The 14,044-nt window shown below is 45.4% G+C and overlaps 1 protein-coding gene across 1 annotated transcript in view; it reads right to left on the reverse strand.

The window, feature by feature from the left end:
* Window positions 1-417: 417 nt before the first annotated feature.
* Window positions 418-14,044, reverse strand: part of akt3a (v-akt murine thymoma viral oncogene homolog 3a) — a 44,619-nt gene continuing 30,992 nt past the window's right edge. Inside the window, exons 8-13 of the mRNA XM_061087710.1 lie at window positions 12,608-12,730; window positions 11,685-11,813; window positions 5,261-5,475; window positions 4,240-4,327; window positions 3,645-3,747; window positions 418-2,864 (exon numbers count right to left, since the gene is read on the reverse strand). Of these exons, the coding sequence (XP_060943693.1) occupies window positions 2,779-2,864; window positions 3,645-3,747; window positions 4,240-4,327; window positions 5,261-5,475; window positions 11,685-11,813; window positions 12,608-12,730 (744 nt within the window). The 3' untranslated portion in view covers window positions 418-2,778. The remainder of the gene's footprint in view (window positions 2,865-3,644; window positions 3,748-4,239; window positions 4,328-5,260; window positions 5,476-11,684; window positions 11,814-12,607; window positions 12,731-14,044) is intronic.

The raw sequence follows: 14,044 nt of genomic DNA on the forward strand, positions 1-14,044 counted from the left end.
CAGCGGGGAGAGGAGGACTACAGCGTGCGGGGGGGCTGTCTGTCGTCCTCTTACACTTTTGGTCGTAAAGCACCTTGGCCTTTTCGCTAATTGCAATTCAACTGATGTGCGATGAGTAAATCATGTGGACATTAGAGCAGCAGGAAAACGGGTAATGTGTCGTTTATATAAGATCTGTAAAGAAAAGAAAAAAACAAAACCACGGAGGCATTTATTTTAGAACAAAGTCTCTGAAGAATGAAACCGCAGAGAGAAACACGACTCCGCCCCCTCACTGCTAAACTCACATCAAATAAATTAAACAGAAAAGAGAAATTCAACTTATCCAACGATCAAAAAAAACATTCACATAAATAAGAGTGGAATGCAGTTTTCTAAAGAGAGCACTCCATCCCCCCCCCCCCCCCCTTTGTCGTCTTCCACGTGACGCTAGTTTGGATTTTTCTTGGAAAATATATCTCAGATTTAGTTTTTTTTTTAACTCTGAAGTGCTGGATGTCAAAGTTTGGAGCTCGTGGCTCAACCGGCCCGGAGTTCAGAATCGTTGTTGGTCAAACTGGAAGACAATGACGACAAAACAAACAGGACCGGAGAAATGTCGGGACACGTTCAAAGATGGAGGAGAGTCTCGTGTGAAGATCCTACAAACGCTAACCCTCGAACCCTCTCGCACTTCCTCTTCGACTTCCTGCTCTCGCTCACCTCCACGCACTTTAGTTTAGTCCTGAAACTCTTTCCTCACTTCCTGCTTTACATTCTGTGCTGCACTCATTTTTCTTTTCGACTCGACTTCGTCTTCCTCTCTCTGAACTTCGCCGCCTCGAACCTGTGACCAGATTAAAGATGGCGGACATTCGTGTCAGTGTCAGGTGACGTGCGGCTTCACGCTCGACACCCGTGGGAGGATTTGGATAAAGTTGAAGAAGGAATTGGTTTCCTCTCCTTTTTTCTTTAATCTGCTCACAGTGAAACTCTCGTCGTCTTCCACGCGTCCCGTCACGTTTCAGTCAGAAAACAACACACATTAAAATAAACGATGGAGCAGGAAGGCGATCTGCTTTCCCTCCTACATTCTTCAGCCATTTTTGTTTCTTGAGGTGCCTTTTTTTTTCTCTCTCTCTCTCAGCCCTAAGAAATAATTATCTCTAGAATAACGTCATAACAATAGAAAAAGTTAAATATAAAACCAATGAGTAGAACAATAAATAGAACATGTATATATTATAGCCTTTGCTGTGATGGTGTAAACCCAAAACCTCTGATGCGAACCACCTCGGTGACCGCATCGTTTTAAATCCTTGGTGAGGAAGTCACAGGAAACAGGAGATTGACCGTTACCTCGCTCGTGGACACCTCATAAAATATCACATTGTAAATATCTCATATTGTATCATTCATGGAGCCGTTTACCTGAACACACACACACACTCTCTCTCTCTCTCTCTCTGCTCTTCACTGTGGACCTGCCGTCCTGGACTCTACTCTTCACACTGCGGTGAGTCTGTCCCTTTCCTGCACAGGGACACACACAGGGACACACACACAGGGACACACACAGGGACACACACAGGCACAGCCGTGTGCTTCCCAAAGCCGTGAGAACACGTCACAGTAAAGCTTTCCGTCGTCGTCCACGCTGAGAAGTCTTCAGAATGTTTTTTCCCTTTTGTGACGGAGACTGAAACTCAGAGGGACTCAGCTGTTTGAGAAATAAATAAAAGAGAAAGAACTCTGGGGAAGGGGGTGACCGGATATATTAACCACCTTGCACTGCATTGTGGGTAACGTAGTAAAGCTCACGGTTTGGGAGCTTCATCCTTCTGAGCTGCTGTGCTTTGAGGTGCGATCTTCAACACAGACCGATAATAATGACGACAATCACAATAGTACCTCGCACACACTCACACTCACATCACATCCCATCATCTGGATCTACAGACCTGTCGTGGTAACGTCTGTGCTGCAGCTGTACAAGCATGGACGTGGATACAGGTGGCTGATGTGTTGCTGGCGCCTGTGTAATGACCTGCAGCATCAAGCTAGTAGTGTAGCACCGGGTTTTAGAAGTATAGCAGTAGTACCTGTAGTAGTTGTAGTAGTAGTTGAAATAGCAGCAACAATAATAATGAATTGCACTGAGCAAAACCTGAGTCAAATCCTGCTCGGTGACACGAGGTGTGCAGGACTCTGCTCGTCGGCGACAACTGTTTCCTCAACGCCAGGCAGCCTCAGTCGATCCCAGATGTATTATCTACGTCAGGACATGAAATCAGAGCCGAGCGTCTCGCTGAGTCTGAGAATCTGTTTGCAAAAAGCCTGAGATACAACCGGAAACGGCAGTTTTGGGTTCGCACGACTTGAAACACTGTATCTCCCTCGTACGGATGGGAAGCTACAAAAAACGTTGTCGTCTAACTTGATCAGAGGCGCTTGTTTTACGTTTGTTTGGACGCACACACGTCAAAGCACAGCAGGCCACCGGTGATGCTCCTGTCATTAAAGGGACATTACATAGTAAGTGATCACATCACAGCTCGGATCACCTGGGGATGCAGTGCAGGATTTAGAGGGAAATTTTGCCTGGAATTTCTTTCTAGAGATGGATACACAAAATAAGAATAAATTAATGGATAGAGAGGTGAAGAAGAGGAGGAGAAGGGCTAAATCCTTCGAGTCATTGTTTGTTTTGGGTCAGTCCAAAGCTGTGGGTCTTTGTTTATGTCCCACACTGATGACCTCAGAGATCAGCTGTGACGGTGTTGCCGCGTGACGGACTGATCATTCCCGCCCGCTGGCCGAGTAGGAGAACTGCGGGAAGTGCGGCCGTCTCTCGTTGTCCAGACAGTCCATCCCGTCCTCGTCAACTAAGGAAGAGAAGACACAGGAGTGAGTTCAGAGGACAAACCAGCGTGTTTGCATCGTGCTGCGGATTTAAGAACAGAACACAATTCAATTAACAAGTGGCTCTTTGAGGTGCAAATCTGCCGCTAACAAACTGATGTGTGACCTACAAAAAAAAAGTGGAACTTACACGATCGTGCACGGAAACACGTCGGTTCCTCTCATGCATAATTCAGCGCTGAGCATTTTAAAAGCGCGATCTGTGTCTGAAAAGGCTGTGAAGAGCCACATGTGCCCTGAGGACTATTACAGAGACACTTGAACAAACACACAACAGCACTTTGGAGTGTTTGTTCCCCTCAGTTAACTCAAGTGGAAATGTCTCAACTGAAGAAAGAGAAGGAGCCATGATTAATTTAATAAAGCTGCAGGTATTAAAGTGAGTTTATCACTATCAGCTGCTCGAGAGATTTTAAATCGACGTAACGTGCAGCCAGATAGTTTATTAAGATCATGCTCCATGCTGAAGAGATTGTTTTAACTCAACTCAAACATGTACCTTACATATATTTTTCTGCTTTTGTGACAGTAACGTTTAATATCTAATTCACAAACACTCGATAAACAGTCCCAACCAGAGGACAAACTTATTTTCCCCTCAGTCTGTTTATTTCTATATTTATCCCGTCGCTGAGAATATTTGCGGCTCTGTAAATCATCAAAGTGAGATTTTCGTGGAAGTGGTAACGTGGGCATATGTTTGGGTGAGCATGTGTGAGGACGAGAGACAGGCAGAGACTCACATTTCTCTGGTGGAGTGACGGTGATGGTCTGGGCTGTGAACTCCTCGTCAAAGTATCTGGTGTCTGTCTCCGACGTCACCTGGGGCTTGAAGGGCGGGACGAGCTGGGACGGAGAAGTGAGGGGGGGGGGGGCACGTCGAGGAAAGATTAGAGGAACAGTAACACCGGCTACTTTACTTACATCCACTGAACCGCTGCTTTAAACACAACTCTGGACGTCGCAACACAAAATAAAAGCTCCCTGACTTGATGAAAATAGAACCAGACTGAATGGCAAATATCAGAATAGAATAATAATGATTAGAATAAAAGTGAATGCATTTTTAAAGTATATGTGAAGAATGCAGAGAAGGCATAACACATTTAATTCAGTAAATTAATTCATTTTAATTCAGTAAATTAATTCATTTTAAAATAAGTGCAGCAGTTTTTTTTGCTTTCTTTAAAAATGTTTAACAAGGTTGTTAATTCCACCAAACTAAATAAAGGACGAGAAATTACCTATTAGAGAAATTGTGATTTGTGAAAATGGGCAGTAAAAATAAAATAAAACCATTCTGATTTTCCTTATGACAAATATTGCCCCTAACTTTACCTTTTTATCGTAGACGCCCTGCCAGTCAACACCAGTGAAGAAGCTGTGTCTCATTATTTCTTTAGCATCATCTGGTCCTCCACCCAACCTGGAGAAGAGCAGAGAAATGTAATAACACAATCAAACAGGTCGGAGGAAGGAACATTTGATTTGAAACCGACCAGAACAGGATGTGATCTAACTGATAAAAGTCATGAGAAGTGAAAAATAGCTCATTGCTGGTATTAAATCGAGAGATTGTTGGAAAATTATCCAATCAGAAAAAAACAGGTCAAATATTAAGTGAATGAGAAACAAACACTGCCGTCAGTTAGAAGAAGGTGGAACTACTTCCTTAAAAAACCTGCAGAACATCACAGTTTATAAAGATCCATCAGGGAGGAATCATCAGTTCCAGATTTATTCTACTGCACAGGAGAGTTTCCCTGAAGCCAGAGTCCCAGGGAACCATCTTCAGAGGGTGTGGCCTCCTCGGAGTCAGTGTGGGATTTACAAGAAGAGACAGAAGACGCTGACACAGAAGAAACCATCAAACGAAAACAAGTTCTCCGAGATGTTTGGAACAATCTACGGTACAAGAACCACAGAACTGCACAACGTGTTCCGAGGAGAAGAGCTGCTGTTCTACAGGTGAAGGACGGTCCAAGCAATTGTTTTCTGTCCACTAAGGGAAATTGATCAATAAACGTTATTCGGTGAATTTTTTTTAATGTCTTATCTTTTCCTTTGGCACAGAACTGTGAATAGGGCTGTTCTACTGTTTGTTCCGATCCCTATGAAGGTTGTATAGTGACCTTGTAAATAAACATGGCAGAATGAAGAGAGACAGTATTTTCATTTGTATTCACGTCAGGAGCATTTGTTTTTTTGTTTCAGTTGTTTGAAACTAAAATAAAAAAACAAAGAGGTGATTTTAATTGTGACGGATAATTCTCTAGCTAAATCAGTTTGTTTTGTTGTGTCTGTGTGGTTCATCAGTGTTTTATCTCACACAACAACACACACACGCACAGACACACACCGTTTGTTGGGGTCCTTGATGAGCAGGCCGGACAGCAGCGACTTGGCGTCGGACGACAGAGTGCGAGGGAACTTGATGTCCTCCATGAGGATGAGCTCAAACAGCTTCTCGTGGTCCTGGTTGTAGAACGGCAGTCGGCCGCACATCATCTCGTACGTCACCACACCCAAACCCCACCAGTCCACCGCCCGGCCGTAGTCGTTGTCCTCCAGGACCTGAGGAGAGGAGAGAAACGCAGATAGACAACTTTTACTTTTTCTTTTTTTTTTTTTTTAATGGGACCGTTTGTTTTATTGGACATCTGCTTTTATTCTGCTTTTATAGGACGATGAACGCTGCCCAAGGTGCTGGGTGAAGAGACAGATGAAGGAAAAAACAGCAAACAGAGTCAATATGCTGTTTAGCTCAGGGGATAAATTAAAAAAAGTAGAAGTTGCGTGATATGAAGAGAGGCAGCTGCACAGAGGACAAGGGGCGGAGGTGTGGACGGCCGAGCCCGTCGCCCGATAAACACACACACATACAGAGGCAGACATCACGGGATGGCAGGTCTTCAGAGGCCCCTGGTACAGTAAGGGAGTCAGTGTGTTGGCGGGGTCCACCAGATGCCCCCCCCCCCCAACCCCCCCACCCCAGGTCCCTGCCAGCTCTCCCTGGCAAACTGACGCTCTCTCTCCTGGCAGGGACAGTGAGGAACGTCCCTGAATGAAAAAGGTAGAAAACGTCCGCAACACGGGTCAGCGGAGGCCAAGCTGGCGAGCACAGGTACCGTGTGTTCCCCCCCCTCACGCCTGTCCTGTCTTATCCTGCCTTTTCCCGTCCTCTAATCATGTCTTCTTTCTCTCGTTCCTTCCCTTTCATCGAGTCATGTGTCCGTTCCTTCACCTCTGGAAGAGTGAGACAGACGAGGAAAAGGGAGGAAGATGAAAAGACCACTGAGGTTTTTTTAAGGTGCTGTTGAGGCCTTTGTCAATATAATGCTCTTAGTATATGTGTGTATCCAAACTTTAGTGTCATGTGTGTGTGTGTGTGTGTGTGTGTGTGTGTGTGTGTGTGTGTGTGTGTGTGTGTTTGTGTGAGTCTGATGGACAGGCAGTGTTGGACAGCAGCCAGACCAGCATATGTTGTACATCTTGCCAATAATAATAACATCTCACTCACTGTTAATAATGGACCAGGCAGGGTGGACGTGAGCACACGCCAACAGACACCAAACACACCAATTGCAAAAAAAAACTGTTTTTCACACAAATATTTTAAAACAAGACAATGAAACTATAAAGCAAATGTCCCAAAAATGATTTAACAATGTGCGGCACAGTGAGCTCATATGTGTCATTAGCTTTGGTGAGATGAGCGTCAGATGCAGATAATACAGGCGTCATAAATACACAAATAGCTTCGACTAGAATAGAGACTTGTTTCAGGAATCTCATTGACTGGGTGTGAAAATAAATGATGAAATTTAATCTGAACATTTAAAATAGTCGTGTCAAAAAATGAGGCTGTGGTGGTTTGACTGTATATAATCTCATATTTGGATATTTAATAAGAAATCTTTATGATACTACTCTGAAATACATTAAAACAATTTATAAAAACATTTCCTAGGATCACAAAACACCCACATTTACTAATCATATTTTCTTCTGGTTTTTCATACACAAAACGTGGTGAAAAGAAAATGAACTATTGCATATTAATAAATTTACTTTATTTTCTTTCTCCAGTCTAAATATAACTAGATGGTTTTGTACATAAAGGCCTCGAGAGTCCTCTCATCAAACCACATTTAAATTCACTAGATCCTGATTTTTCTTTGGAGCTGCACCAAATTGCAACCACACATAAATATCAGTCCCCTAAACATGGCTGGTTTCTATCTTCAAGATCCATGAACCGCTGAAAGGAAGTTTAAAAAAAAAAAAAATGGATCTGTCCCTGTTCTGGATTTTTACCAAAATGTCACATGTTGTCTTTCCTGACCCATAACACATCCTCCCACCGAGTTTAATGGTTTTTTTAAACCCACTGACGAACAGACAGACAAACCACTGCAGATAAAAACATAGTAACGGTAGCTACAGACTATTATCGATTACTTTAACTGTGCTTTAACCAAAGAGGAACATGTCAGGAGCCTCAGAAATTACTGTTTCAGTCACTGATACATATTCAGAGTTTCCCTGAGGCTGCACATCGTGAATCCGGCATCTTTAACCCTCGAGTCTGTGAGAGATCGACTGTAATTAACAGCCACCACAGGTAGGCAGAGGATTCATATTCGTCTAACATATTACTGAGGGATTCTCCTAATGCGTGTCAGATGAGGTTCTGTCGTACAACAGACCAGGTGAGAGAAAACACCAAACAGCTGCCTGTGGGTTTCCACAGCAGCTCAATATCACAAATGTGATCATTAACCGACTGAGCCCGTGCACTTGACGCTTAACTGCTAATGATGCAGGCGGCTGCTTCAGCGTGTGCACGTCAACATGCGCACGGGAGTGAGACAGAGAGATATACATGTTTGCTATTTTATTTGTGTGTGTCTGTTTGTGTGTGTGTGTGTGTGTGTGTGTTTGTGCGCGCGCAGTGAGCTGGTCACCCTGTTGGCAGCTGCAGAGAAGAGCTGGGGGAATGAAGTGTGCCGCCAGCTCCAGATATACTATTGATTGGTACTGCTGGATGGATAACACTGGCTTAGACTGCTGGGAGACTGTCTTTCACACGTACACACACACACACACACACACACACACACACACACACACACACACACACACACACACACACACACACACACACACACACACACACACACACACACACACACACACACACACACACACACACACACACACACACACACACACACACACACAAACAGACACACACACACACGGCAGATGGAATATTTATCCATCCTCATCAAATTCATAAAGTTTTGAGAGTGAGGCAAACTAGGAGATGTTTGGTGTTGTTTCAGTCCCTGCAGCTTGAGGAGGGAGGGAGACACACACACACACACACACACACACACACACACACACACACACACACAAACACAAACACAAAACATTAACATAGACAGATTATGAAATTCAGAGCTGTTTTTTACATGTATGGATGTGAAGTGGCCTGTGTTGAGTCTTTTACAAGAAAGGTATAAGAATGTAGAAAAATGTAAACTAAGCTGGAGTGTGTGTGTGTGTGTGTGTGTGTGTGTGTGTGTGTGTGTGTGTGTGTGTGTGTGTGTGTGTGTGTGTGTGTGTGTGTGTGTGTGTGTGTGTGTGTGTGTGTGTGTGTGTGTGTCCTGGGACCAAAGAAAGTGGTGGCAGCTCGGTTGCAGGCAGGGAGCAGATTAATCCACACAGAGCCAGAATGCTGCCCCACAGCCGTAGGCATGAGGCAGGGGAGTGCGTGTGTATGTATGTGTGAGTACAGAATGCGTGGTTATGTGTGTATATTAAAAAAAAAACAGGACAAATAAATAGGACGAGAGGAGAGGAGGAGTCTTGGTAAAAGCAGCCATGAGGGAAAAGGTCTTGTCCTGTCCTGGTCCCTGTTGGTGCAGCCATGTGGCAGCGAGAAGCTGTTCACAGGACAAGGGCTTTGGCAGCCTGGACAGGACGAGATGGGACAGGCACACACAGCCCCGTGGCTGTAACAGCCCAGATACTCAGCAGGGAACACAAACACACAAACACACCTCACAGTGAACATACACTCACATATTGTCGGTGTCAAACACAGACCTTCTACGTCCAAAGTGTTGTTATGTGGAAATCGGTTAATGCTGTCTGATAACTTGCTTTTACTAGACATAAACAGTTACGATAAAAAAACTGAATAACTCACAATACCGTACATATACAACACACAAGGAAAATAAAAACAAACACTTCCAAATAAATGGAAAAAATCCCAAATGCAGCCTCTTCAACACTTTCAACACAAAACAGCCACAACGAAATGTGTCAAACACATGAAATATGAGAAAACAGAGAGAAAACACTCGCATGTGTTTCCTGTGATCCGGTTCCATCCTTTCACCAAGACCTTCTACTGCACGTTGTTCATTAATCTCACGTTAATCTTTTTCTTTTATTTCTGATTATCCTTGAAACAAACAAATAACACTTCAGTCTGATTCTTTACAAGTTCGGCGGCAACACTATTCACTTCATGTGTTGTGTTGTGTGTCTTCCTTCAGGCACTGTGCAGACACACTTCTCATCTGCCCTCCTCACTGACGGCAAACACAGGAACCGTCTGAATTTCACTCCTGTAACCCTGAAATATTTCTTCTCTCTTCTCATCTTCCTCTGTCTTCAACCCCCACCTCCCCCCTTTCTCTTTTTAATCCCGGCTACTTTGCATCACTGTAACTTGGCTCGGAGCAAACTGTGTTATTTTTACACGCGGGCGGGCGAGCAGAGCGAGCAGGCGGGCGAGTGGCGGCGGTGTAGATTTCCAGGTTTTTTCCGAGCACCTTCCTCCAACCTCGCCCATCTGCCGCCATCTGCCTCGCTTTAGCCCGCACTTTCTACTGCAATCACACACACAGCGCACACGCGCGCACACACACACACACACACACACATAAATGCACACAGACGCACATCCTGTGAAAAATAACCAACAGCCTCCAATCAGCTTTTGGCACGCAAAGGGAGGGACTCTAAAAAAAAAGCACAAATGCTGCGCCAAATTGTCCTCCATACTTTTTCAAGTGGGATCTACACTATGCCTCTCCCCTCCTGCTTTCATCTCCACATCTCCATCGCTCCCATCTACACCACCCACAGGCCTGCCCCCCCCCCCCGTCAGGTGATCTGCTGGCTTGCGAGTGAGGCAGAGCTGATGGCTGGACAGCGGATGGCTGCAAAAATAAAATTATTACAAGAATGTAGTGATGTGTGCATGTGTATGTGTGTGTGTGTTTGTGTGAGCGCTGTGCCGTGCTGTGCCCTTTTCCAATTCAACCCAACACCCTCGTTCACACGCAGAAGCTGCATATTTACAGTTCACCCTGATATTATGGAAATGTTTCGCCGGTGAACTCTGCAAATAAAAATGTACACACATAAATTCCACTATAAGAAGATTTCACACGCAGCGACTGCAGGCTCTTCGTTTATCGCCCATTTATCAAAGATCAGTAATAATCCCGGTGGTCCCACTGATCAGTCGGGGCTGCTGTCAGATAAGCAGGTTTTGTGTGCGGTGGGCAACACGAGTCCCACAGTTCACAGGGGCCGTCCTGAACCCTGAGCGCTGCAGACTCACTGTTTAATGGATTGGCTGCCTGTGGAGGTCACAGATGCCTTTATGTATTTCACAGCCTCAGTCAGTCTTATGTAGATAAAATAAATGAATATCATTACTGTGCATAACAAGTGTCACGTGTTTAACACACAGCCTCACGTCATCAGTCGTGGCTTCTCCTGTCATCTGTGATAAACATTACATAGAGTGGAACATATGAATACATAGTTTTCAAATAAACCAGGTGGACTGTGTGTAAGCTTGTGATGGAGTAATGCAATATAACTAGGTATATGATGAGTGGTATGAACTTACTGTGACAGTAATTTTAACTTTAAATTGATTATCAGATGATTCATTGTTTATTTGAACTCAGGTTAAATACTCAGGTCCTTAAGCACCTTGTTTTTTCGCTGTCACCAAGCATGTCTAAGAAAAATGTACACAAATGTTTTGCAGTGTGCTGTTTAATAAGCGGTATAAGCCAAAAAAGACACAGGGTCCAAATGAGGAGAGAGGGACAGAGCTTTTAACTATTTAGCTTTCAATTGCTTTTTGTTTCAGGTTGAGGTTTACGAAAAAGATCCTGTTTGGGTTAGAATAGTCCATTTCACAATGTTACCCACAAGCTTTACTGTCCCATTGACTCATTGAAGGAGTTAAGGAGAAAATAAAAAATTGAGGTGTAAATAGCCACATTTGTCACATTAGTCATCCACCCCTGGTTCAAGTAGCATTTTTGGCTCTGGACATCTGGGTGCAAATAAACTGTAATAAAAATGTGCCCTTTGATCTTAAGCTCATATAAACAGCTAAATAAATGAACTAGCATTACAGCACACAAAGTTACCTTCACTTCACTCGTCTTTTACACCTGCCTTTTATTTCCCACCTGGTGATTAAGACACGTAAACGTGCAACACTGTGGAGGAGATGCTGCGATGTTAGATTTAACATTAGACTTCACACCTCACTTGAGGGTGGGCGGCGGTGTTATCGAACCCCAAGACTGTTCCTGCTCTTACTCTCATATCTTACTGTACAACATAATGGATAGATGAAGAGATGGATTAAAGAGCAAGAAGATAAAGGGAGACATAGGACGTGGGAAGGTATAAAAACACACGTCATAAAGAATCATAAGAGGGTTTACCTCTGGAGCCAGGTACTCTGGAGTGCCACAGAAGGTCTTCATGGTAGCAGCGTCTGTGATCCCCTCCTTGCAGAGGCCAAAATCAGTGATCTTGACATGGCCATCTTTATCCAGCATCAGGTTTTCCAACTGAAATGGAAACAAAAAATATTCAGCATCACTTCCCACCATGCACTTCACTTCAAGCATCAGAATCTTAAAAAAGAGAAACTGGGAAAATGGAAAAGACAACTTTAATCCCGGTGATGCATTTATTGGGAACCGGTTTGAATCCTTTTGTCGATGGTTGTACATAAAATATTTTACTGTCATCAATCGTGACTGAGACTCAACTCTAGAACCTGACTATAATACTTTGTGTACTGTGAAGTGAAGGTTGTACTTCTTTGAAGAAGAGAGCAGAGGCAGACGTGTGAGGATAACCATTTTGTTTCAGCCCACACGGTGACGGTAGACACGCTCAGCCGCTCAAACTCGGAGCAGAGGAGGGAGAGAAACTTCAGGCGAGTAGTGGAGCAACTCAACCTTTTAATTTTAATGGCTGAAGTGTTTTTCTCGCTCTCTGTCAGCTTTCTTCTCCTTCCTGTTTTCTTGGCTGCTGTGAGCGGGACCGGGGCCAAGGCTGCCAGGCAGACGCTCAGACAGAGCCATCTACCTCTCTACCTCTGTGGCATCAGCACCCCCCCCCCCCCACCACCCCCCCGCCTCTGCCTTCCACACTTCTCCTCTGCTTTATGTCTGTGTCCCTCTCTTTAATTACCACACACCCTGAGACGCTCGTCTGCGTTTGGATGAAAATGAAAACTGTGGAAACATAAGAGAGGTGGGGGGGGCTTTCAAAAATGTTTTCCCCTCAAATATCAGATCACTCTCTTCCAATGCCCCCGAACCAGCCTGCCCCCCCCCTCTCTGCTTCTGTTTACCTTGAGGTCCCGGTACACAATCTTGGCGGAATGCAGGTAGTCGAGAGCTGAGACGATCTCGGCGCCGTAGAAGCGCGTGCGCTCCTCCGAGAACACCCGCTCTCTGGACAAATGGAAAAACAGCTGCGGCAGAAGGAGGGAGGATCCGGGAGGAAGAGAGGGTGAGAGAGAGAGGGAGCGAGAGAGAGAGAGAGGGGGGGGGAGAGACAGCAGGGACGGCACAGCAATAATTACTGATTTATTGGAGGAAATTAGCACAACACAAACTGGCTGCCCGCACCATATTGAGATGATAGATTGTGGAAGGGAGGGTGAGCGTGGGGTGCGTGTGCTAGAGGTGCTTGTGGAGAGGGGTTGGGTGGGTGGGTGGGGGGATGGGGGGGTGTCTCGGAGGAGGGTGGGTGGAGGCACTCGGCAGCTGGCGCCTCATCTAGCAGCCCCCCCTCACCACCACACACTCACACACATACCTCTTCCATGTTACCCTCTGGGCTCGGCTGGCTCAGTGTTGGCGTGGAGTCGGGCAACAGGGGCCAAATCAAGGGTTTAATCAATACACCAGTCTAGTTAAAGAGAGGCCGACCGCCGCTGCCGCTGCCGCCGCCAGCCGCCCAACCCCCCCCACCTCCCATCCCAGCCGCCTCCAGTGCAGTACTCATTAGTGGCCTAACTGGCCTTGCCCCTTGAGCCTCCATCTTCATTTACTTCATTCTCATATCCATCCCTCTGTTTTTGGCAAGGGGCTCATGCTGCGTCTTTAAAGAGTACACAACTCCTCTCTTCTCCCCAGGTGGCTCTGCCTCTCGTTACTCCTCTGTCCTGCTTCGTTTTTTTTTAATCACTCACCTCTCATTCCCTTCATCTCTCCCTCCCCAGCCGTCAGTTGTCAAGTTGTCATTGTCACACTGCTACACATGTGGCACCGAGATGACACCAGCCTGCTGCGCCGCAACAGTCAAGTCGAACAAATTACCCATGAGGCCAAGGGGCACACATATCCCCATTAATTGTTCAGGGAGGTTTGCATATGGCCGCTGGAGTGATGCTCGCAGACCACCTTGCTCAAATGATGTGCGTGCGTGCGTGCGTGCGTGTGTGTGTGTGTGGAGGGGGTACTACGACAGGTGGGCCTTCATCAGTGTACTGGCAGCTGTGACTGTGGCAGGTTTGTAATGGGTTGTGTGTGTCCATGTTTGTGTGGTATATGTGGCCACAATTCGTCCAGTGAGGTAACAATTTGTTGTGTGTGTTTGTCTAGGTGTGTGTGTGATTGCTGGTGTTTTCTGTGTGTGTGTGTGTGTGTGTGTGTGTGTGTGTGTGTGTGTGTGTGTGTGTGTGTGTGTGTGTGTGTGTGTGTTTTCTCGGGCCTGGCAACTGGCTGAACTACCTAACTAGCTGGGAGGGGAGCAGGTGACAGTTTCACTGAGGGAATGAACC

This window comes from Limanda limanda, chromosome 15 (genome assembly GCF_963576545.1).
Source record: "Limanda limanda chromosome 15, fLimLim1.1, whole genome shotgun sequence".
Classification (NCBI taxonomy): Eukaryota; Metazoa; Chordata; class Actinopteri; order Pleuronectiformes; family Pleuronectidae; genus Limanda; species Limanda limanda.